The sequence below is a fragment of the Squalius cephalus genome, assembly GCF_949319135.1.
Source record: "Squalius cephalus genome assembly, chromosome: 3".
Taxonomy (NCBI): Eukaryota; Metazoa; Chordata; class Actinopteri; order Cypriniformes; family Leuciscidae; genus Squalius; species Squalius cephalus.
In genome coordinates, this window is record NC_137124.1 from 23244899 (window position 1) to 23271596 (window position 26698).

Here is a 26698-nt window from a genome sequence, read left to right on the forward strand (position 1 = left end):
AAGCATGCCGTCAAAAAAACGCGTCTCTGTAGGCAGCCTAGGCTCTGAGATCTGCACACAAAAACAAATGGTTTCACCAACCACTCAAAACCAAAATAAATAGTGTTCCAACCAATCACCGACAGGGGGAGGGTGCTGTGAGGTTTTGTGCTCGTGTACGGCTGCACGCGAAGTCGAAGCTGAAGAAGAAGCTGGCTCAAAACCTCACAACACCCTCCCCCTGTCGGTGATTGGTCGGAACACTATTTGTTTTGGTTTTGAGTGGTTGGTGAAACCAACTGTTTTGTATGCAGATCTCAAAGCCTAGGCTGCCTACAAAGACGCGTTTTTTTGACGGCATGCTTATGGGGCGGGCAGCTAGCGGATCGTTAGGAAAGATTAGATGAATGTGATCATTTTTTTGGGAGGCCTGAAATCACTGATACAACCTTTAACATGCTCCACGGCTATTAGTTTCATACATCAGCATAATCCAAATAAACTTAGACATGTGTTTATTATCGCACATTCTTCTTCTGGAAAAACTAGAGATCCTCTCTCTTGCCATTTATCACTTATTTAGTAAATTTGGATGCACTGAAGAGTTCAGATGCAAAAGCCTCTAAGTGCCATCTGAAATTTTCTTCTAGATCATTTTTATATTTAAGTTTTAGTAATTTCACTTAAATGGCAATGAAAATTACCTATTAATTGCCATTTAAGTGAAATTACTTTACTTAAATAACCGAGCTTGATAAAAATGATCATTCTAGAAGAAAATTTCAGATGGCACTTAGAGGCTTTTGCATCTGAACTCTTCAACTGTAAAATTAATGAACTGCCAAATGTAGCCTAGATCTTGAGACTCCAGCAAATGTGTAAAAAAAAAAAGGAAAAAAAAGTCGTAATTCCAGAAATGTTTCTTCCATTCCTGCTTGACTTTTCACACTCGTCTATTTCTAATACAACCCAAAATTACATTTGTTTAGATATAAGATATAAATTATTGTTCATTTACAGGGGATATTTTGAATAAGGCACTTACATCGAGACAAAATATTTGCGTGCGTATAAATTTACTGAATGAATGCTGAAACTCTGAGAGAACTCATCCAGCCATCTACACACATGTCACAAAAAGAGAGGGTGTGCTCCCATGGTCCTTTGTGTTCTGTTAAGTCAGAGGGCAACCAGTGACAATAGTCCGGCTCTGAAAGCCTGTGGAAATGCTTCTTTCCTATGTGTCAAAAAGGCATCAAGTCAAAACAGAGCTCATAGAGTAAAGAAAGCAATGATCATCAAATGCTGAGTGAACATGACATCAGTTCCTCTGAATCATCTTCAGCACGCAGTGAGATCCCTTCCTTTTAAAGCCAATTCAAAACAAAACCCTTGAAAAAGCCCCTCAATAACTAACCCCCCATGCAGCTTCCCACACGGTTCTGTGTGCCAGGCTCTTTGACATGGAAATTAAAAAGAGGGGAGGGTAAAGATTCCAAGTGTTAGCTGCATCTGAATTTAAGGTTGTTTGTGTTATTTTAGATTGCATGTTCGAGGAAAATAAAACCATTTTCGTCTTTTTCAGAAGCTCAATGTGATATTCTAATAGAAAATGATCTCTTATCTGTACAGAATATATGTAATACACATTTTAAATACAAAATACAACAGCAATGAGAGGCAAGTGTAATTACAAGTTTCCAAAGTTCGACCAAAAAGTTGCACCATGCAGCACAAAGATTACAGTGCTCTATTAGACATGATGAGGTGTCAAAAGATTTGCCTTACTGCAAGGTGATCTGAGTAAAGCCTCTGAGAACAAAACAACTATGAGTAGTGCATGAAATGACACACCGGAAGATACATGAATTAATTCAACTATGCCAAGAAACAAATATCACGCAATTTCGATTCAGTCGTTTTCATAAAATAAAACAAACCAAAGCAAATCTGTTTCAACTCTTAACTTACTGTGATGGTCACTTCATGCTTTTTCAGTCGATACTTCAAACTCTTCATGTTTTCTCTTTGGTTGAATAAATAAAAAAGCAGCGCGTATATTAGTATTTGAATAAATTTCAACAACAGTTACGTTTTACGGTTTAGTTTGATTAAGCAAAAACAACTTTTAACGTCTGACAACACACTGCGATTTTTCACCTGACGCGAAACACCACCAGGCTTATCTGGACCCGTTTCCTTACCGACAACTCCGTAAACCAATAGTAGAGAGGCATAGCTGAATAAATTATGCTTTGGCCAATCAGACGTTAGAGGGGGCGGGACTTCCTCGTGATCCTAGCAGCGTTTGAAATTGTAGCAGGGAACAACAGGAGACGCTGTTGTGCGCCTGACGTCATCCTTACCTGGGAAAAGGCTGGACTTTGTCTCAGATTCAGGGCATCGAGAGAGATAGTTTGGAAAACATTTATTTGATATCAACTTGCTTTGGGTGGAGCTTACAGTTCAGGAAAGAAAAAGGTTACGTGGGCTGATGGCTAGCCTATGTATAATAGCGATTTTCACTATAGCCTAATAGCCTACTGATTACAGAGCCAATATTTATTATGATGCTAGTTATACTTTCATTGATGACTCAAAAACAGTCTTGTTTGAAATATGAGTTTGTAGTGATAGCTGGTGCAAAATAATAAATCACAATCGGAGCTAAATTTAGTTTTTTAGTTTTACAATACCAAAAAAATATATATAATAATGGTTTGCGTACCTTTAATTTTTTTTTTTTTTTTTTTAAATATATCTGAATTTATGTTTATCATTGGTTATATTTATGCAACTTAAGAGATGTGTTGCCCCCTTCTGGCCTTGAAAAGAACAAGAGAAACGAGAAGCTGGTTGATGACGCTGGTGACGTCATTTGCGCTTCTGCGAGGCTAGAGCAATGTCAGATTACAGGTAACACACACACACACACACACACACACACACACACACCCTCGGTTTTAAACGTCAGTCCAGATGATAAGATATGCTTCCCACACTTTATGCAGGAAAATGTTTGCATGTTAATCATTTGCAATCATTTGATTTTCAGTCTCTTTTGCCATAAATTGAATGTATTTCATTTTGTATTTCACTTTTGCACTATTCTCTCGTTATTTGGCACATCTGATCTGAATACATGTATATATTTACAGTATAAATTGATAGGTTGCTTTTTCTCATAAACCTGAGCGAAATTTTACAGTATTGTTGGATTTCTTTTTTTTTTTTTTTTTTTTTCTTCTATGCTTGTTTATAGATTTTGTCCAAGAAGTGAAAGAGGAAGAGGCCTGATTGTCCTTGTATAAGCCCTCGGGTCAACACCATACAGTTATTTAGCAGGAAATTTGACTCTCTCGCTGCCAAATTTTGGTTCCTGGACATACTGTCACAATAATATTAGCAGAACAATTTGATGAATGACTACGGTTCATTTATTAATAATCTGCCTCTGAAAGATTGTTGACGACCATTTCTTAACAAATTATAAATGAATTACAATGACAGAGAATTAACATTGATGTAACATTCACCATGTTTCGTTTATTTGGGAACTTAATATGCAATGATTTTTTTTGAGCCAGGACAAAGTACTGATCAGTGTTGTGGTCAAGAATACTGTAATTAAGACCATCAGCAGGACTAGAATTTCACAAAATGTGACTTATCATCAAGGATGACACTAAGTGTTTCGACACTCCTGTAGGCAACATCTGTGCGACCTTCAGCTGATAGTGAGAAATTTGGTGAGGTGGAATTTAGCTGGAAGGAAGAATAATTCCCTCTTGTCAAGTTTAAGTTTGAGGTGTCAGAGAGGGATGTTGACTTTCTGACAACGCATATGAAAAAAAAAAAAAAAAAAAAACCCTAAGGGGGGATGAGATGTATAGCGTCATGTTATCATTCCACAGCAGTTCATGAAAAGAAGCGAGCCTGGCTAGTTTCTCGTGTTGGTGATAACGGGGGTTTCTTGAGTACACTGTTGTACCCTTGGTGTAATTTCCAGGGTAAATATATGTAAAATAGCTAGTGTTTTTCTGCAATATAGGGGAACAGTATTTTACTGTAAAAAGCCTGGTAAGGTCTAACATTGTATTATGTTAAGTAGGGAAGTGAGATGGTACAGCACCACTACATAATGATTTGACATCAGAAGAGAGATAACCACCAGAGATCTCTCAGTAGAGAGGGGCTTATCAAGAGGGCAAGTTCACACGGTTTAGTGAAGTGCTTAAATGTCTGAAACAGTCTTATAAACAAGCATGACATATGAATGCTGGCCATAGTTATTGTAGCTCAACTGATTGAACCTGGTCATGGGTTCAATTCCCAGGTAACACACACACACACTGATAAAATACCCTAACTAAGGTTTATGAAATCCTCATCACTATGGACAGTGAGAAAGGATCCATTGTGTGTTCATTCTGCAACATCAAACAGATCTTTCATTTGCCTATATGCAAATAAAGTTCAAGCTTAATTAGTCCCTTAATTGTTTGAAATCATTTCCCGATAGATCATATTTCCATACAACACAACGGATGTTGAAAATATGATTGGATTTTGAAAGCCTGTTCAACTTTTATAGAATGTATTATGAGTCTTTGTCAGACTTCGAAATCTCACTAGAAAGAGCAAAACAAAACACAGACATGATCAAATGTATTTCATTTAAAAAGGTCAAACAATCAGGCCTAATAATAAAAAGAAATTACAACAACAGAGATAATAACTGTGCAAAAATACATGCAAGTCAATTACAATACATGTAGTACAGTACATTTACTTCTACTTTTTGGTTTATATTGTTACTGAATAAGTCCAGAGGCACACAGCAATATTACTGAAATGCTGTGGGCAGAATACAAGCGGGCGAATTAAATTTTAAATGTGGGTAAAATTCTTATCATAATGGGAATATGTTGATATGATTTGTGCATTAAGAAGTGACTAACATAACTCCTAACTCACTCGGTAATAGGAAACCCTGTCTCCACAGGAAATCCTGTTAACAGTGGGGATCTGATTATATCGGCACACTCAGCGGGAGACCAAAGTGAGCTTTGTAATATTGACAAACATCCATAGGCAAACTGGTAGATTTGCATCCACACAGCACAGCAGTGTAAATCCTGGATGAAACAAAGAGCCGTTTAACAGAAAGGGGAGGTAGTCCATATATACCATCACATGTGACAACATCACATCAAAATACAAGGAAGGATTGTTTTATAGCAGCAGCACTGGTCAAAACATACAGGCTACTTTGAATAGACACAAACAGGACCTTCAATGACATTTCAAATAGTATTCAAATGACATTTAAGTGCACACATAAAATGAGAGCAGCAGAGTTATAAGAGCCATAATAACTGTGCTACTGCTTTGTTTTTAAAGGATGCTTTTGGTTAGTCTACGATGGGAAATGATATGCATCCAAAAAAATATTGACTGCTGCCCAGACTGTTCCTCACAGTCCGTTGCCCTCTCTGCAGTCTGAACACGGGAGTGTGACGCATCGTAACCAACAGAACATTGTCAAGAGCATCACTTCTGTGCCGGGTGTCCATTAAAAGGCTCCTGTGCGAGTGTGACGGTAAACAGCAGCAGATGTACTGTCTTCTCAAATCTTCCAAATTGCCTGCAAATGACCATCATTAGCTTACTATGTAAGTGATTTAAAGCCACCACATTTAACAAGACGTTAAGCATTCTCATCGGTTATGAACCTGATCGCCCATTTCTGGGTAATTAACTGCATGCCGCAGAGCTGTCATTTCTACAGGATAAAAAAACATGTCCTGGAGAAACTGATATGGCCTTGCTCGACTAAATGAAACACATTTCTGCTTATTTTTGCCTAATGAATTCCAGAATGCTCTGATCGGGATGGTGGTTTTTCGGCTCGGAGCTTGTGGGAGTGTCTGTCAGTATTGCTAATTGAGAATGAGACAAAACTGGATATGGAAAGCACTGCAAGAGGGAACTGCAGAGAGAGTGTGTTGTCATTCCGAATGTGTGAGGGAGAGAAAATAAAGTTGACAAACGGTTGGCAACTTAACTTAGCCTTTTGGTTAACCAGGTGGTGTGGTCGTCCATCCTTATTAAGTTCTCTAAAAATATTAAATTAATTGTATATTTGGTAATATCACTAATGTAAAATGCTGAGAATGTGTTTATTTTTATTTTTATAATTCTAAATGGCTTATGATGAAAATAGGTACATATGGGAGACTAGTTTTCGTTACAATGTTTATTCTGATTAATAGTGGGGCAAGTTGTCTCAATGGAACTGGCCTATAGGCATCTCAGCTAAATTTAAACAGTAAAATATATATACAACAAAATAATTAATTGAATTGCAAAAATGGCAAAGGTAACATCCTATAATATCAAACCAACAAATATTGTAATTAATATGCTGTGTAAATTTGGGTAACACATTATTTTACAGTCTCATTGTTACACATTACATGTAGTTACTGTAGTAATAACTATAAATTATGCATAATTACATGCAACTAACCCTAAACCAAACCCCCAATCATAACCCTATAGTAAGTAAATTATTATTACACAGTACTTAAATGCATACGTAACACGGACACCTTAAACTAAAGTGTAACCTAAATGTACATGTACAAGATGCGACAACTTGCCCTGGCATGACATTTATGCAAAATACTCCTGAAAACACAGTTCAGCCTTTCGGTTTAAATCTAGTGTCAGTTTGTCTATTTATTTCACTTATTGTATTTCACTTTTCATTTGTTACCCAACAACTTATATAGCAAAATATGATGATATTGGAATTTGATTTTGGAGGATGAAATTTACAAAACAAAAACAAAACAAAAAAGGTGTATGAAACCAACATACAAAAACACTGATAGGGAAAACACATTTGTGTAACTGGACTTTTGACTCAAAGGCTAATACTGAGGAGTAATCCTCCCCGACAACATCCCATGTCTTATAGGTTATATTCTGTGTGTTTACCGAGTCATATTTGAATTTATTTTATAAATTAAACAAGTTTTAATTTAACATTCAAAAAACAATATAGGCTATAGCCTACACAATTACCCCTGGAATTGAGAACTAAAGTGCACAATAATGTATTAATTTAAAAAACTTCCCTGGAAGAGAAATAATGAGCATATCAGCCATTTGAAAGGTATTGCAACTAAATTTAATTTAGCTGCGTTTTTTTAAAATTGTTGGTTTTAACTGTAGGCCTAATGTAACATTTTATATCGAGAATTAGCCTATTTGACAACAATGTTCCACAACAATACAAAGACATTCACACAATTCAATTGATGTACACCAAGCGCATGAGGCAGTTCACCCAAAAATACCAATTCTGTCCTTATTTACTCACCCTCATGTTGTCCCAAACCTGTCAACTGACATCTCCTTTTGATCTCCACTGAAGGAATAAAGTCAAAAATGCTTGAAAAACATGAGGGTGAGTTTAAATAACGACATTTTGGGTCAAATAACTCTTTAGGACTATACACATTTGTTCCAGGATAGAGTCGCGGGAAACGCGCGTGCACTTCTTTAATTCTCAGACGCGTAGAAACAGGTCCTTTAGTTTTTTCCTGAACTCTCTGCGCATCAGACAGTAAATAAGTGGATTTAAACAGCTGTTTGCGTGCGCCAGGCACACAGTCACCGGAAACACATAGGTATGAACGATATAGTACGACTTATCCCAGTACACCACGTTGAATTTCACCAGCACGCCCCAAAACGTTATGGCATGATTGGGCATCCAGCAGAGGAAGAACGACAAGACTACTATGGTGACGGACTTTGTGACTTTGTGCGTTCTTCGCTTCGAGTTGCTCATCATGCTCCGCTGTCGGATGAGCCTCAATAGCAGCAGGTAACTGATGGAGACTATTCCCATTGGCAAAATAAAAGCGATTAGTATTTTCTGGAGATGATAGACTGCCAACCAATACTGTCCCTCGGGGAACCGCAACAAACAAAGTTTTTCTCCGGCCACGTTAGTGACTGTGGAGAAAATGGATGTTGGCGCGGTGGCGACGGTGGCCAGGGTCCACAGGACGACGCTGACCCACCTGATGGAGCAGCTGGTCTGTCTAGTGCTGTCCTTCAGAGCCGAAGCCACTGACCAGTAGCGTGTAATGCTCATCGCGGTCAGGAAGAAGACGCTCGCGTACATGTTCATCACGGTCACCGACAGGATGATCTTACACATGGCGTCTCCAAACGGCCAGCTGAAGTCCAGCGCCGTGTCCACGGCCCAGAAAGGCAAAGTCAATACAAACTGAAAATCTGTCACGGCCAAATTGAGGATGAAAAAGTTTATTTTGGACGTGCGTCTGTCTTGTTTCACGCGAATAAAGAAGAAGACCAGCAAGTTGCCAATCAAACCTACGACGCAAACCACCGAGTAGGTGATGGAGATCAAGCACCTCAACACCGGACTCCCATCGGCGCTCACATCAATGTCTTCCAAGCTTTTAAAGCGCTCCCGATCACTGATGGATCTGTTGATTACACCACTCTGATTACTGTCTCCCATTGTATCCAGCGATTTCACAACTTCAGTGTTGCCCATGACGATAGATAATGTAGGCTACTTTTATACACTAGATTCATATGTACTTATCTATAATAAGTAGGTTATGCCTATTATTTAGTCACATTGATTACTTAGTTTTAGGCTTTTTAACTGCTAATTGACAATACATCACTGATCCTACCCTACCATACAAACAAGTTCAATGTGCAAAAACTATGAGCACAATGCGGCGCGCCCAAGAATTTATCTCGGGCGCTTCTTTAATGTTCCCGCCCATCGAGAGCAGTGATTCGTCTTCCTGTTTGATTGACAGGACGACGCGGAGTAAAGGCACACACAACCTTGTTCCGCTTTTGCTGTTTATTTTTTTTTTTTTATGCTCAAACCTTTATAAAATAGCATACATTAATGGAAGAAAAAAACAACAACAAAAAAACGTTTTTAATAACAAAAAAAAGGGTTTAAACAGAGATGAGGTTTATTAAAGCGGCTTTGTGTGGAGTTGCAAGGGAACAGGTGGATCTTGTCATCTTGGTAAGTTTTCACTGCCATCTGCTGTTCACATGTAAATTTACACAATTTTCTCACGGTTTCTTACTACCACTTCAAGGCTTTGGTTTAGATGTTTCACTTTCAAGGGACACTTCACCCAAAATGAAAAAGTTATCATCATTATCATCAAAAGAAGATATTTTAATGAATGTTGGTAACCAGACAGTTGATGGTAGCCATAGTACTTTTTTCCTACTATGGAAAGTCAATGGCTACCCTCAACTGTTTGACTACCAACATTCTTTAAAATATCTTCTTTTGTGTTCAACAGAAGAGAAACACTTCATTCAGGTTTGGAACAACTTGAGGGTGAGTAAGTGATGACAGAATTTTTATTTTTGTGTGAACTATTCCATTAAATTGGGATGACAGTTGAATGAGAGGATTCACATGAATCTATGATTTGTTCTAAAGGATTTAAAGGCAGGAAATATTTCAAATGTGGCATTTGAGACACCATGGGTTAACAGAATGAGTAGTGAATAGAAGGTTAAAATTGTGAGAATCCATCTATTATGTTAATTTTAGAGGTTTTAAGAGTCGGTTGGTTAGCCTCATGTGTGGGTTTTATCATTCAAAAAAAGACAACCAAATTGATACATTTCATATAATCTTAAATCTGCCTTAGGCCTGTGTGAATTGAAAATGTGCCAGTTTGTTGCCCCAGATACAGTTGTTTCTGAAATATGAACAGGCACCTGGTTAGTTCTCAATTTAGAATCTTCACCTTTTCACAGATTGATCCAGGCTTGTCTGGCCTTTATACTGAACAGTATGCCATTCAACTCAAATGGCTTATGCCCATCTTACAGCGCAAGTTACTTTTCAGTGAGCAAGTTAAAGTAGCGGAGCTATTCAGCTCTAATGTAATGGAGTGAATTCCAAATTCTTCAAATGTACCAAAAGAAATGTAAATTCTTATACACATCATGCATCTCATTCTCAGCCAGCTCTTCTCTTTTTTTTCCATCAAGACAAAAGCCAAAGTTAGCTCAATGCATTTTATTACATCTAAATGTCTCTACATAAACATGTAACATTCAATAGGTAAACAATTTCTTTCAATGCATGTAATAAATATTTTTTTTACTTAGTACTTTATACAAACTGACATTGGTCTACTGTACAATATGTCTTCCACATCTTAAAAATCTTTTTTTGTTTCTTTCCATAAAACATGCCACAGACACAAAGTGGATGAAATTTAAGGCAGTGAGCATAGATGTCTGCTTACTGAACTGGAAAATAAAATAAACTTGGACTTTGACACCAAGCCCACTCATAACACAATTCTGCATCTAAAATATATAAATTAGTTTGTTGTGAAGTTGAGGATTCAACTTGAACACATAAATGCACATCACTGGAACATCCAAATTTGCACAATGTTTGCCTTACATCAAAAACAAAAACATGCACACGCGCTTTCATACACACATTCATACACACAACTTATCCCTTTATCAGTCATAACCAAAATGAACAAATTAATAAAAACTCTTCTGTTTGTCACTGAACCTTTCTTCTTTACCCTTGGTAACAAACCTTGTCAAATACATGTCATGTGAGACAGACACACTGAAACAAAGGACAAAAACGGTCCAGATTTACTTGTTAAAATATAGTCAATCATTAACACTGCTAGAGATCTAACAAGTAGTCAATTTGGTAACAAGGATTTTGCCATAACAGCATATGTATTTTTGTCGTGGTCATTTTTATCTCGTTAATTACTTAAACAATTACATTTCGAACCGATCTAAGAGTCAAGAGACAAATCGACTGATAAACATCTAATACTTTCAGAAGAAATGTATGTTAAAAGGAGGTTTAGAGGGCAAAGGAAACAGAGTGAGACTCATCAGTCTATCAAATAATGCAAGACGCAATAGCTAGATTCTGTCACAGGCAATTACCCCAGTCCGAAACCCAATTAGGCTTTAAAAAGAGGTCTGGTCAACACACTGAGAGAGCCACACCAGCAAACACACAGACACACAGACGCGCGCGCACACACACAGACACACACACACACTTTAGCCTGTTTGATGCAAGTACAAATAAAAAAAGATTTCAACTTCGTAATTTAACTTTTATTTTTCCAACATGTTTTCTTTTTGAAAACACTATTTTTTCCAATCTTCCGTTCTAATTTTCTCAAATATTGTTTGAACAAAAAACTTTTGCAATTAATTTCCTCTGTTAATCCCAGGCAGCACTTGAAAGGACATCCATTGGTTACTCAAAAGGATTATTCATTTAGAAACTCTAAGTCTGTAGATAAGAGCTCCAAATCTGGTGGGTGCCATGAGGAACATTTTAATACAGGCGAACTGAAGTACAAGAAATAACAGGTCCAGTCGTTCACATGCAAAAAACACTCATACAAGGCACACGTGACAAAACGGCAGAAGAAATGATGAGTGGCTTTAGGACTTCCCACACAGTACCAAGCACAAATGAACAGAGACCTCAGTCACTGTTCAATGTCGAAACAAAGTTAACAAGTTAAGGATGCACGGCAACATCAAAGACACCGTAACCTCACCATCTACGCCACTGCTGAACCTCCCAACAAATCATTCCTTCTGAAAAATGTTAAAAGAGAGGGACGGAAGGACGGAAGAAAGAATGAGAGAACAATCAAGCATGGTAGCCACAAAGAGAGTAAATCTTTACTTTCTACACAAGGTATGCGTTTAAGTTCACTGAACTCACAAGCTCTCACTCTAAAAACTTCAACACTAAAAAGTGTTCTTTTGGCATCGAGCAAGAAAAAATATGGATGTAAAACTGTTAGAGAATTACATTGTTTTAAAAACAGTCATGAATTACATTTCACATAAGAATCATGAGGTCAGATATTGGCAATCTGTAACAATGCTTTTACTTCCAGTTGTTAATCTGAAGGTGAAGGAATGCTTTTTAACGGCCCACCAACATAAAGGAATAGTTGACCCAAAAATGAAGATTTAGTCATAATTTACTCACCTTCATGTCGTTCCAAACCTGTATGACTTTCTTTCTTCAGTGGAACACAAAATATATTTTTAAGAATGTTTCAGTGGGGTCAAAAACAACACTGGAGCCCACTGACTTTCATTGTATGGAGAAAAAAAAAAAAGTGATGACATGAAAATGATGACAGAAGTGTCATTTTTAGGTGAACTATCCCTTTAAAAGCATTATATAAAATAATTCTGCATGTATAGGGGAAATGTGATTGGCAAAGACATGTCAAGTTTTGCTGGGAAGAGAGAAGAACCAAGGGTCCGGCAGACGGTCTGATCACAGCCATTGTGCCCTGTGAAATCAGACAAAATATAGACAAATCACAGAATATGATGGGGAAAGGACATAAAAAGTGTTCATATTATGTTAAAGGGGTAAAGCCGAAGCTGTGAAGGGAAAAATAGCGTCAGTTTCCAAGGAGCTAAAACCCAAAGTAACTTAGCAAGCCGTGTTGGGCGAAAACTCTTTCAAGTTTACATATACATTAGATAGCTAGATAGATAAGTATATACAAAAGTAAAACAAAAAATATATTTGTTCTCTGTACACGGCAACGATTATCATCGTTTACAAAAACACCCTTCAGTCATCCTGCATGTCCCGTTTTCTTCCCAATGTTTGGAAGTCTCTTCAGTCAGTTTCCCGTACGAGGGTTCGGTCCTGGGTCAGTCTAACGAGATGACGTCTGGGACGGATCCGTATATGGCAGACATGGGGGCCGATTCGGAGTTGGGGTGCTGGGCAGGTGGATGTCCGAGGCTTTCCCGTAGGCTGCTGGAGGACACCAGGCTGCTGCCGTTGACGTTAATGGGAGGGAGGTTGCTGCTTACAGGGGTGGAGGGAGGGTCCAGGAAGAGCTGGGACGAGCCGTACGGGAGGAAACGACTCAGGAGGAGGTCGTGATCTTCCGATGCAGATGCAGCCGCTGCCATCACCATGTTGTAGTGCTGGAGAGAGACAGCAGAAAAAAAAGAAAAAAAAAAAAGAGTCAGGTATAGATAAAACAGTCACTAGATTAGCAGTATCTATTATATTGCTAATCTATTTGCTATTAATAGCTATTGATAGTCAATCACAGCGGGCTGATAAATGTTTGGATTGTGTTACCTGATGATTCTCCCCTTGTAAAAAAGGGAAAAAGTTGAGATCTGTAAAAGGTAACAGGGACAAATCAGTATATTGAAGTTTAAATGAAACATTGATGTTTAAATGAGCACATTTCCCAAATTAAACATTTCTCTAATGATGTTTGTATGTTGTACCTGACAGGTCAGTGGGCGTAGAGTAGTAGTGGCGGTAGTCCTGAATAAGGGGAGGAGGTGGAGGAATGTAATTGGTGTCCACCTGAGGCATGCTGGGAGTTCGGCTTAAAGGAGATGCTTGTCTGTGGAGATTCAACACCCTATAAACACACACCAACAAACAAGTTAGCTTGAGAAAAGTGTAGCACAAATGACCCTTTGCCATTATTTGTGCATATTCAAAGAGTTGAAAAGAATTTGACATGTTTTACTGAAATTATAATTTACCCATTATCCATCTGAGGAGAGAGGCTAGACAGCGAGGGGCAGCTTTTCTTTTGAGGGGGTTCTTCATCTTCCTCTTCTTCAGACGAGCTGTCAAGAGTCAAATCAATCACCTCCACTTTTTTGCTGTTGCCGCCACTGTTGCCGTTTGTATGAGAGTTTTGCTCCGACACTGTCGTACGACACCCACCTGATTACACATGCACACACAGCGGGGTTGTAAACAAAATAGTTTCAGGGTGAAGGTTAATGTCGCATTCATCATTTTTCCACCATCTAACAGATCAGAGATATTAATTTCACAAGCCCCATTTACACCTGGTAATAACATGAATCAACACAAGTGAACTCTGTGTGCTGTTCTGTGTTTCACGGAAACCTGGCTGAACGAAGCCATTCCGGACAGCGCGTTACATCTACCGGACTTTCAGCTGTTCAGAGCGGATCGCGATATGGAGTCAACGGGGAAAACGCGTGGTGGTGGGACATGCTTTTACATCAATAGAAGGTGGTGTACTGATGTAACTGTGTTAAGGAAGATGTGCTGTCCTGATGTGGAAGTGCTTTTCATTAACTGTAAGCCGTTCTACTCGCCAAGGCGAGTTTTCCTCGCTCGTTCTCATCAGTGTTTACATTCCACCGCATGCACACGTGAGTACGGCGCTGCAACAGCTGGCTGATCTGATCACAGAAACAGAACAACAACACCCGGACTCTGTTCTTATCATTCTCGGAGACTTTAATCAGGCAAAACTCACACGTGAGCTGCCTAAATTCAAACAGCACATTACATGCCCCACCAGAGACAATAATATTTTGGACCATTGCTACACCACAACAAAGGATGCATATCGCTCCGTCGCCAGAGCAGCTCTAGGACTTTCCGATCACTGCCTGGTTCATCTTCTACCAACTTACAGGCAAAAACTTAAAACTGCTAAGCCAGTAATAAGGACTGTAAAGAGATGGACCAACGACACAGAGCAGGTCTTACAAGCCTGTTTTGAATGCACTGACTGGAGTGTTTTTGAAGCTGCTGCCAGCGATCTGGACGAGCTCACAGAGACTGTAACATCATACATCAGTTTCTGTGAGGATTTATGCATCCCTACCAGGACTTACTTATCATTCAACAATGATAAACCATGGTTCACACCAAAACTCAGACAGCTTCGTCAGGTCAAAGAAGATGCCTACAGGAGTGGGGATAGGATCTTGTTTAATCAGGCCAGGAACACATTGACAAAGGAGATTGAAGTGGCTAAGAAGAGCTATGCCAAAAAGCTGGAAAACCAGTTTTCCTCCAACGACCCTGCATCAGTGTGGAAAGGCCTGAAAGACATTACCAACTACAAGACACCATCCCCCAGCACCGACAGCAACAAGCATCTTGCGAACGAGCTGAATGTCTTTTACTGTAGATTTGAGACCCCCGATCAGACACCCCACACCCGCCCTGACCATCTCTCTACACAGCCATCAACACCTCCAGCCATCCCCCTCCCCTCCCCCCCTGCACTTCAGATCAGTGAGGATAATGTGCGTCAGATCTTCAGGAAACAGAAGAGAAGGAAAGCACCAGGCCCAGACGGTGTTTCACCAGCCTGTCTGAAAACCTGCGCTGACCAGCTGGCCTCTATCTTCTCACTGATCTTCAACAGATCACTGGAGCAGTGCAAAGTCCCTTTCTGCTTTAAACGCTCCACCATCATCCCAATCCCGAAGAAACCAAAGATCACAGGACTCAATGACTACAGACCTGTTGCCTTAACATCTGTGGCCATGAAGTCATTCGAAAGACTGGTGTTAGCATATCTGAAGGACATCACTGGACCCTTGCTGGACCCCCTGCAGTTTGCCTACAGAGCAAACCGGTCTGTGGATGATGCGGTCAGTATGGGACTGCATTACACCCTGCAACATCTGGACAAACCAGGGACCTATGCAAGGATTCTGTTCGTGGACTTTAGTTCTGCCTTCAACACCATTGTCCCATCACTGCTCCAGACCAAACTGACCCAGCTCTCTGTCCCTAGCTCCGTCTGTCAATGGATCACCAGCTTTCTGACAGACAGACAACAGCTAGTCAGAATGGGCAAAATCACGTCCGACAGCCGCATCATCAGCACCGGTGCTCCACAGGGATGTGTTCTCTCACCACTGATCTTCTCCCTGTACACAAATGACTGCACCTCTAAAGACCCCTCTGTCAAGCTCCTGAAGTTTGCGGACGACACTACTGTTATCGGACTCATCCGGAACGGTGACGAGTCTGCGTACAGACAGGAGGTGGAGCAGCTGGCTCTTTGGTGCAGTTATAACAACCTGGAGCTGAACACGCTCAAAACAGTGGAGATGATCGTGGACTTCAGGAGAAACCCCCCTGCACTCCCTTCACTCACCATCATGGATAGCACTGTGACTGCAGTAGAGTCATTCAGGTTCCTGGGCACCACCATCTCTCAGGATCTGAAGTGGGACACTCACATAGACTCTATTGTGAAGAAAGGCCAACAGAGACTGTACTTCCTGCGTCAGCTGAGGAAATTCAACCTGCCACAGGAGCTGCTCGTACAGTTCTACTCAGCTGTCATCCAGTCCATCCTCTGCACTTCCATCACCGTCTGGTTCGGCTCTGCTACCAAAACCGACCTCCGTAGACTACAGCGGATAGTTCGGACTGCTGAGCGAATCACTGGCACTACCCTTCCCACACTCAAAGAACTGTACTCATCCAGAGTGAGTAAAAGGGCTCGCAAAATCACTCTGGACCCGTCACACCCAGCACACTTTCTGTTTGAACTGTTACCGTCTGGTCGACGCTACAGAGCACCGAGCACAAAAACAACCAGACACAGGAAAAGTTTCTTTCCCCAGGCCATCTACCTCATGAACACTTAAATGTTCCCCTACTGTGGAACAAACATGTGCAATACTTCCCTCCGACATTTCATTATAGCACCTTATAACTTTACTTTATATATATTTATATTTATAATCTTTTATTTTAATTTTTTTATTTATACCTATGTTACTTGTCACTTGTCTTGTCACTTTATATTGTATGTGTACTGGAAGCTACTGTCACCAAGACAAATTCCTTGTATGCGCAAGCATACTTGGCAATAAAGCTCTTTCTGATTCTGATTCTGATTCTGAACAGTGCCAACAATAGGTGTACATGGGGTCCTAAAGTTTTTTTTTTATTTGATCACTTATTTGATACTATTGTTCAAAGCTTTGAGGTAGGTACGTTTTTATTTATGTTTCTAAATCATTCTAATATGCTGATTTGTGCTCAAGAAATATTTCTTATTATTATCAATGTTAAAACATTTGTGCTGCTTAATATTTTTGTATAAATGTGATAATTTGTTTCAGGATTCACTTACGTATAGAAAGTTCAAGATTTTCTGTAACAATGTAAATGTCTTTATTGTCACTTTTGATCAATGTAATGCGTGTATGTATAGATAAGTGTTATACACTGAAAAAAAATTATAAACGCAACACTTTTGTTTTTGCCCCCATTTTTCATGAGCTGAACTCAAAGATCTAAGACTTTTTCTATGTACACAAAAGGCCTATTTCTCTTAAATATTGTTCACAAATCTGTCTAAATCTGTGTTAGTGAGCACTTCTCCTTTGCCGAGATAATCCATCCACCTCACAGGTGTGGCATATCAAGATGCTGATTAGACAGCATGATTATTGCACAGGTGTGCCTTAGGCTGGCCACAATAAAAGGCCACTCTAAAAAGTGCAGTTTCACTGTATTGGGGGGGGGGGGGGTAGGGGGGGGGGTAAGGGGGGGGGGGGGGGTAAGTAAACCAGTAAGTAAACCAGTAAGTATCTGATGTGACCACCATTTGCCTCACGCAGTGCAACACATCTCCTTCGCATAGAGCTGATCAGATTGTTGATTGTGGCCTGTGGAATGTTGGTCCACTCCTCTTCAATGGCTGTGCGAAGTTGCTGGATATTGGCAGGACCTGGAACACGCTGTCGTATACGCCGATCCAGGGCTGTCTGCCATCTGCCCTATACAGTGAAAACCGGGATTCATCCGAGGAAGAGAACACCTCTCCAAAGTGCCAGACGCCATCGAATGTGAGCATTTGCCCACTCAAGTTGGTTACGACGACGAACAGTCATGGTCGAGACCCCGATGAGGACGCCGAGCATGCAGATGAGCTTCCCTGAGACGGTTTCTGACAGTTTGTGCAGAAATTCTTTGGTTATGCAAACCGATTGTTGCAGCAGCTGTCCGGGTGGCTGGTCTCAGACGATCTTGGAGGTGAAGATGCTGGATAGAGGTCCTGGGCTGGTGTGGTTACACGTGGTCTGCGGTTGTGAGGCCGGTTGGATGTATTGCCAAATTCTCTGAAACGCCTTTGGAGACGGCTTATGGTAGAGAAATGAACGTCTAATTCACGGGCAAAAGCTCTGGTGGACATTCCTGCAGTCAGCATGCCAACTGTACGCTCCCTCAAAACTTGCGACATCTGTGGCATTGTGCTGTGTGATAAAACTGCACATTTTAGAGTGGCCTTTTATTGTGGCCAGCCTAAGGCACACCTGTGCAATAATCATGCTGTCTAATCAGCATCTTGATATGCCACACCTGTGAGGTTGATGGATTATCTCGGCAAAGGAGAAGTGCTCACTAACACAGATTTAGACAGATTTGTGAACAATATTTGAGAGAAATAGGCCTTTTGTGTACATAGAAAAAGTCTTAGATCTTTGAGTTCAGCTCATGAAAAATGGGGGCAAAAACAAAAGTGTTGCATTTATAATTTTGTTCAGTATATATTTAATCTTACAAACCCCAAACTTTTGAACGTTAGTGTATATTTGAAGGTAGCCAGAAACAAACATACACACAAACCAGAAAAACCTTATTGCTAAAGAACCCTGGACCACAGCAAATAACCAGCTACTTGCCAGTCAATAATTGTGTCAAGTATGTCTTTACAAGAAAACTGTGCTGATATTTTTCCTTACATTACTCACCAAAATACAGTGCTACGCAAAATGACCAGTGCTATATTAGGGGTTTTAAGATGCTTTTGAACAATTCTTAATTTTCAACAATGCACCCAAAACGCTTCCTGCAGCAGTTCCTCAACAATATGAGGAGATGATCAGCAGTGACTGAAACTTACCATCGATGCCATTGTATGAGGCAGACACTTCCTGCACTTCCTTTTTCGACCTCATGGGGGCCCAGTTGCCATCTTCCTTGAACTGAATTTCATCACAATCTAAACAGCTGTTCAGAATCTCCATAAACAATCTAAGGATGAACAGAGAAATGTTTGGGAACAGAGGAGAGATTAGAGAAGAGAGAAAGTGAAAATTATAAGAGAAAAATAAAGGTGCGAGTTCATACATTCTACACTAAAACCTAAATACTGCATTCAATGGTCAAATGTAACATTTATGCATTATGTCCTTATTGTCAAATAAATTCCATGTGTAGTTTTGTTCTATTATGGTTGTGCATACCCATCAATGATGAGATGTTCATAGGGTGCTTTTTTGTCACAGACAGGACACACCCATGTGGGCTTCTTTTCATTCATCTGGATGTAGAGCGTAGCATCAAAACACTGCAGGTGTGAACACGTCAACGCCCGACACGGAATCATTAGCCGCATCTTTCCCAGCTGTGTAACACAGGCAAAAGCACAGACAATCATAGAGAAATTAACACACACGGACATACTGCATGGAAACAATCCAGGCACACACACACACACACACACACACACACACACACACACACACACACACACACACACACACACACACAGGTTTGGAGATGGACCAAAGAATGAAAATAACAAGAAGTGAAACATGAACAAAACTTATATAATCACAACAATATACAACTGACATTAAACAGTATAACTGTTTTAGACAGATTTATGAGTCATAATGTACAGAACATTCTGAATCTGATTTCATTTTAAGTTTAAAATCAAAAACATCTGTATTTGCTTTGTGTGATCTTTAACTACTTTGAAACATTAGAATCCTAAACAATAACGTATTTTCTAACTTTGGTTCTCATATGGTCTTTGTAAGGTCCTGTAGCCGACTGCAACAAACCTGTTAAGCAAAGATTGGTGATCATTCATTTCGAATTGTAATTAAGGGTTTTCTTAGCTTTAAAGGTTTGCTGCAGCCGGTCCCTGGGCTTAAACTAACATTTAGACATTCAAAAATATACATTACCGGATGTGTGTGTTTGTTTGATTTTGATGAGTGATCTGATAAAATGCTTACCGGACATAATAATGAAACTCTTAAACTGGTGGTTGCAATTTCACTGTCAGGGTCTGCCGTTAACTTTTCCTTTACTGCAGGACATGAGCAAAAGCACACATTAGCGGCACAAAACCCACAAAGATCTTTACAACTGCACTGCTATTAATACATATCTGTGGGTTATTAATACAACTGGAGGAATATGGTCACATTTCGCCTGACTATAATCAGTGTTGGTGTAACACATTACAAGTTATGTGAGTTACATAATCAGATTACGTTTTTTAAGTGGTGAGTAAAGTAACTCATTACTTTTAAATTTACAACAAACTAAGTAATATAAGTTATTTTGTTTTCCCATTTATTGACTGGCAGCTCTCCTAATCCCATGTTGACAGAAATTGTAAGTAAGGTGCAGAGGCGTTGTGTGTGCTGTGTAAACATGACGGTTATTGTAGTTCTAGACTAAATGTGAGCAGGCATTTACTCATCTCATTTGCACAAAAAATTCAGTATTCAGATTCAGTATTCCTCAAAATAAATAAAAACAGTGAAATGCAAACTCAGAATATGAAGCAAACCTGCAATAATTAAATGTTAAATAATACAAATATCCTTTTGCCCGGTGTCACAGACAAGGCTTAAGCCTAGTCCCAGACTAAAATGCATGTTTGAGCTGTTTTAACTGAAAGCAACGTTCGCTGTCATATTTTAAAATATGTCAGTGCCATTGTTTTGTCTCAAGATGCACACCAGTAATGTTTTTTTTGTTTTTTTCTAAGGCATGTTTATAAAAGCTACTTAAATGTCCTAATTTAACTAAGGCCTAATCCTGGAACCCTGTCTGTGAAACTAGGCCTTTATGTATTTAATCTCACTTTATTAACCAATGTCTTTGCTGCTGACCTTCGATGATCCAATTCAACCATATAAGCAAAAATGACATTAGGTAGGACTCTCTCTCTTTTTGCTTTTTTTTTTTTTTTTTTGCTTAAGTAAGTGTTGAACTTTCTTCTCCACATTTCAGAACGGCAGCACAGCTGAAAGGTTTGTTTGAACTGCGCCCTCTACTGTAAAGGCGTGAATTTGCATTTCCTTATTAATTTCACTTTTGGTGTGAAGAGACTTTACATTTACATTAAATAAAAAACAAACAAACAAGCCAATCCCAGGTGAGAAAAAATAATGCAAAAGTAACGTGTAACATTATTCGGTAACACTTTATTTTACAGTGTCCTTGTTACATGTACTTACCAGAGTATTAACAGTAAATTATGCATAACTACATCCAACTAACCCTCAACCAAATCCTAATCCTACCCTAACCCTATAGTAAGTACATTTAGTTGCTTAATGTTACTCAGTACATATATAATTACACTGTAACAATGACACCTTAAAATAAAGTGTAACCCATTATTCTTCCATAAAAAGTAACTAAGTAATGTAATTAGTTAATTTTTTAAGGGAGTAACAGAATATTGTAACACATTACTTTTAAAAGTAACTTTCCCCAACGCTGGCTAATAATAAAGGACCAAACACTTCAAATTAATACATCAAATTAATACATACATTACCACTCAGAAGGTTGTTATTAGTAAGATTTTTATTTCTTTTTGAATAAAATTAATACCTTTATTCAGACAGGATGCATTTGACTCATTAAAAGACGAAGTAAAGATATTCATAATGTTACAAAACATTTCTATTTCAAATAAATGTTGTTCTATTTAACTTTTTATTCATCAAAGAATCCTGAAAAAGAAATTCCCCCAGTTTCCACAAAATATTAAGCAGCTGTTTTCAACATTGATAATAATGAGAAATGTTTGAGCATCAAATCAGCATATTAGAATGATTTTTGAAGGATCATGTGACACTGAAGACTGGAGTAATGATGCTGAAAACAAATGTTAGTGCTTCAGAATTTGTTTGAACTGCCTTAGGCTGGTGTGCTGTAGCTTGTATACAACAAGGGCATCAGAGCGTTCTTTCAGTATTAACAAGCCTCTTCAGACAGTTTATAGGTTGATGCATAAAATCTTAAAGTATCATGGAAGGTTTGAAGGGCAAACAAGAACAAAGAGCAATCTGTGTAAAGCAGAACTGTGATGTTGTCTATCACTCTACGCTATATAGACTGAAACATTCTGGTATATATACACAATCAAGCACTACTTAGTTTTGATAGGTTTAAGAAAATGATTATTGACTGCAGTCCATGGAGCACAATTTTTAAGGTTTTAAATGGGATCAAATAAGATGCCAACCATTTATTAGGCCACAATATAGTTTATCTTTGGTGTGAGGAAGAGACAAGAAGACACAGAGACTATTTCTATTAATTAAACTAGCACTAAAAAACAGAGCGGTTCAGTCGTTTAAGTCCTCATTTAGCAACTTGTACGCAAATTAAACACAGAGGCTTCATAATTGCCATTTGAGGCAATTAGGTTTTAGAACTAAACGTGAAAACGTCAATTAATGTTAAACACAGACCTAAAGTACAGTTAAAGATTTTGGGCTGCGTTTTTTAAAATCAAAAATACAGTAAAAACTGTAATATTGTGAAACATTATTACAATTTAAAACAATTGTTTTCTATTTTAATACATTTTAAAATGTAAATTCCTGCGATGGCAAAGCAGCCATTACAGTCTTCAGTGTCACATGATACTTCAGAAATCGTTGTAATATGCTGATTTTGTGCTCAAGAAACATGTTTTATTATTATCACAGTTTAAAACAGTTGTGCTGCTTAATTTTTTTGGTTAATGTTTTTTTTTTTCAGGATTCTTTGATGAACAGAAAGTTCAAAAGAAAAGCATTTATTTAAAAATAGAAATCTTTTGTAAAAATGTAAAAGTCTTGACTTTTGATCAATTTAATGCATCCTTGCTGAATAAAAGTATTAAATTCTTTAACAAAAAAACAACAACAAAAAACAGTCGTGTAAATCCAAAACTACTGTTCTAAAATCCCAATGGAAACTCCAGAAGGAACCCATGGCTCATAAATGTAACTTTTTTTAGGACAACAAACTGAACAGCTCTATTCCTATGGAGAAAGTGTATGCTTACTGAGTGCTCTGGAGTGATCTGGGTTTCTGATGCCTTTAGCCCGTAGCCTCTGCAAAAGCAGTGTGGATGACAGCTGCTTGACCAGGTACACTGCCATAGAATAACTCTGAAAAAGAAAAACAATCCAACCGTGGATACGTTACTAGAGACAAAGTGACGTCCCGTAACATCCCATTGAGACAATGTGATGCTAGTACTAGGATATAACAGAGTGGGAAGTAGGTTTACTTCTAGGCATAATTTATTTATATTTTCAGGTCAGATCTTACATCATCGTTCTATCAGTGCCATATGAACAGGTTCTATAATAAAGTGCCTTTCAGATTCAGTGAGAGGGTACAGCTCATATAATTTTCACGACTCCTGAGAAAGAGTGAAAAATTTAAGGAATCTACCACAGAGAACGCTAGGATTGCTTATTGCTTGCCGAGGCAAGTTATACGATAAGAAATGACATAATTCATGAAGCTGAATATTACTAGTAGGTGCTGTGATGTTTTATGCGCGAGAAGATTAATGTGTTAGCTTATAAGATATAGGGATCTGTGGACGAAGTAATGAACTCCTGTCTGCCTGCAGTAGTCTCAGAAGTAAACAGTGGCCCATTTTATCAAAATCTAGATTATTTTTCTTAATATGCATTAACTGCTAATGAACAAGAGCAGTCATTCATCACAAATGCATTTCCTGAACATATAAAAAGTAGATGAGCATTCACAAAGAATTTCAGATAAATAAATCTGCAGGGAAATATATACATTTAGTGTAGAGCACAAAACCCAGAATAGACAAAGCATTTAAATGAATATAAAGCTCAAGTTTAATGTTTCTGTTTGATGTCATATCCATCAATATTCAACAAAAGGTCTTGTTTGTCTGAAAAAAAGACTGAAACAAGGGCAAGTTTATTTTGATATTGGTTATTTTTAGCTGTCCCTCAACTCGTCATTCAGAGAAAACTGCATACATGCCGACCTTTTCACATAAACTGCATAAAGCCAATGCTATAATTGGCCATCATGTGACTGCAAATGGCTGCAAGACACGTATGAGGTGCTAAAAATACATTTTCATTTCAACTAGAGTTCCTGTAATGGGCTGAGGTGAGGAAAAAAAACATTTGAAAACAAAGTACTTGTATTCACGAATTGGGACGTGGGGGATGGGGATTTTTTTTAACCTACCCGTCCAATTTCTGACGTCCAGGACACTACAATGGTGTTGGGAACAGTTGTGGACAGTCTGACCAGTGAGGTAATGTTGATGGGTCTGCTGGGCCTCTTTGGTTCCACGCCATTTTTGGTAGGAGGCAGATATCCCTGGTGAAAAACAATAGGATGACAATAAATGAAAAATGAATGATTTTTTTTTTTTTTTTTATGTTAAAATTCAAACAAACAGCATTGTGAAAATGTAATTTAGTGTAGAGGTCAACAGTTTGGACAATTTCATCATTCTTTAAAAAAGCTAAAGAGACCATGTGTCTCAGTTTAGAGTGATGGATAGATAGACAAATGGACTGTAGTTTAACTTACTGGGAGATTACACGGTTTCCCATTGACTTTAACACAAAGATTAGGGGGAAAGTGGTCCTCCTGGGGGCAGCTTGTCTCTGATAGACAAAACCTGGATAACGTGCATATTTATAATATAAGCAGAAAATATCAGGCTAGTGCTCCGAATCTTTACATCATATTTATGTGAAACATTTCAGTGCATTAAAACATGAATGGCTTACCGTAACTGTACTTGCACAGTAAAGTCACATTTGGGCCCCGATATGTCCCTGCAAAAAGAGAAAGTAAAAACTATTACTTTGAGATAACAATTGAATCCCATCACACAAGCAGTGCCTTATAAAAACTCCTCTTCTTATTTAGGGATTTTGCTTTGTTACACCAATATATAATTTCTGAAAGAAATATAATGAAAAACAATAACTTACATTGAGCTGCTGACTTGTTGGACTTGCTGTGGCGTCAATGCAAATGCAAAACATGTTTCCTGAAACCTCTGACTGTTATCTGAAGCTGTAAAGACAGAGAGAACGAGATCCAGAGATGAAAAATAACTACACTGAAACAACAGTCCACATGTAATGCTTTCTGTAAATAATTCCCCAACTATATTATACATGACTTTGAGATGAGAAACCATTTCATTCAAGGTTTGTGGGCTATGAAAAAGCTCAGAACAAGTTCAAATGTGCAAAGTATCTAATTATTTAGATCAAGTATTTTTAATGTTTCATTTTCAATAGCCAAGCGAGATTCTTATCCGCATAATTCCACCCATATGTGAGGGGGCTACAATCAAAGCAAAGAGTAATGGTACAGTCTTCTCCTCCCACTCTGACCCATGTCCAGCTTAAATAACATCAATATTTCTTCAAAACAATCTTTTCTGGGAATGTTCATATTATTCCTGCTCAGTTCATTTCAATTGTCATCAAAGGAAGAGACTCAAGCTGTTTTTTTCCAAAGGTTCAAGGACAAGATAAACAATGTGTCAGAAACCATTATGGTTACAGACGACAATCTGAAACAGTTGCTTTGACGGAGTGTATATTTGAAAACTAACTACCCTGCTGAAAAATCACCAGCATAAGGTATGTTTTGGATGATGGTATCCAGCATGGGAAGCCGGCGTGCTGGTGGACAAGCTACACCAACTCAGTCATTCAAGCTTGTTTATGCTGCATTTTTCAGCAGGTTACAGATTATGTGAGGATTGTTGTTACTGATTGAAAACATTTGTTGTTGCGCTACCAGATTCAGCCAGCAACAAGTCATGCAAAATTAATTTGGGACTGTGGTGTTAATAAAATATTGTAATACAAACTGACTGCAAATCACAGATCAGCATCTGTTTGATAAAGGTGAAATACCAAGTCCAGTTGATTTTTCTTACTTTTGTCCCACTGTTTTTAGTTAATTTTGTGCTAGTTTCTAGTTGACATTCCAACATACAGTAGTAGGGGGGGGGGTACCTAACCTTAATGCTGGTTTCCAACCCTCATAAAATGGGAAAAAGGAGACTGCGACAACAAAGTGTGTGGCTACTACTGCCACACAAAATCTGAGGAGTGTCTGAGGAGATGACAAATGAAAGCGACTCTTTGGTTCGCACCAAAAAGAAAAAAGATAGCTCGCCAGTCTGGGAGTTTATTGAATTCCGTAAAAGATACTCCAGCCTGCAGGACGTGCTGATCAACATTAAGTTTTTTATTTAATTTTTTACAATTATGTTTACAAACTGTCTATTTCCCAACACTCCTATTTGGAGTTTGAGTCATTGACCAAAAAAGAGAAAACAACAAAGTTAAAGATGAATTTGACTGATAGCATTTTTTTTTTCTTTTAAAACTTTTATAGATATCGTTATAACAATGTTATCATGAATTCTTCTGGGCACGATGATCGTCTAGTGAAAATCTGATATTGTGACCGCCCTATTTTAGACGAGGTTCCTGCCAGAACTGGTGAACATCAGGAAAGCGGATAACAAAGGAAGGACTGTCTGCAACTCATATTGTCGTTCAGTCACACATACTCAGATGAACACTTATCCACTCGCAACATTAAATAAAATATAACAAATATTCTGTACAATTTATCACACTAGTGTGCTTTAATGTTTAACCAGGAAGTTTGTTTTGAAATGCTTTGATCTTAAGTCACACTTAAGGTGGTGTTCTCTGTCAG

The 26698-nt window shown here is 38.5% G+C and overlaps 3 protein-coding genes across 3 annotated transcripts in view; all 3 read right to left on the reverse strand.

Moving 5' to 3' along the window:
- The window catches only part of uacab (uveal autoantigen with coiled-coil domains and ankyrin repeats b), a 60272-nt gene extending 58104 nt beyond the window's left edge, over positions 1–2168 (reverse strand). The window contains exon 1 of the mRNA XM_079866931.1: positions 1951–2168. Coding sequence (XP_079723057.1) covers positions 1951–1998 — 48 coding nt within the window. The 5' untranslated portion in view covers positions 1999–2168. The remainder of the gene's footprint in view (positions 1–1950) is intronic.
- Positions 2169–5387: 3219 nt separating this feature from the next.
- Positions 5388–8740, reverse strand: rxfp3.3a1 (relaxin family peptide receptor 3.3a1). Its single transcript, XM_079867384.1, has 2 exons — positions 7370–8740; positions 5388–5626 (listed from the first exon to the last, which is right to left on the reverse strand). The coding sequence occupies exon 1, from the start codon at positions 8579–8581 to the stop codon at positions 7559–7561; it is 1023 nt and encodes a 340-aa protein (XP_079723510.1). The 5' UTR covers positions 8582–8740; the 3' UTR covers positions 5388–5626; positions 7370–7558.
- Positions 8741–11201: 2461 nt separating this feature from the next.
- pias1a (protein inhibitor of activated STAT, 1a) overlaps positions 11202–26698 on the reverse strand; it is a 45390-nt gene continuing 29893 nt past the window's right edge. Inside the window, exons 3-14 of the mRNA XM_079867869.1 lie at positions 24940–25024; positions 24733–24780; positions 24530–24620; positions 24179–24313; positions 22995–23100; positions 19930–20003; positions 19147–19307; positions 18804–18934; positions 13639–13825; positions 13372–13511; positions 13217–13257; positions 11202–13056 (exon numbers count right to left, since the gene is read on the reverse strand). Coding sequence (XP_079723995.1) covers positions 12775–13056; positions 13217–13257; positions 13372–13511; positions 13639–13825; positions 18804–18934; positions 19147–19307; positions 19930–20003; positions 22995–23100; positions 24179–24313; positions 24530–24620; positions 24733–24780; positions 24940–25024 — 1481 coding nt within the window. The 3' untranslated portion in view covers positions 11202–12774. The remainder of the gene's footprint in view (positions 13057–13216; positions 13258–13371; positions 13512–13638; positions 13826–18803; positions 18935–19146; positions 19308–19929; positions 20004–22994; positions 23101–24178; positions 24314–24529; positions 24621–24732; positions 24781–24939; positions 25025–26698) is intronic.

Excerpts from the sequence above, each read along its gene's own strand:
- rxfp3.3a1 (XM_079867384.1), bottom strand. The coding sequence starts at position 8,581 with ATGGGCAACACTGAAGTTGTGAAATCGCTGGATACAATGGGAGACAGT.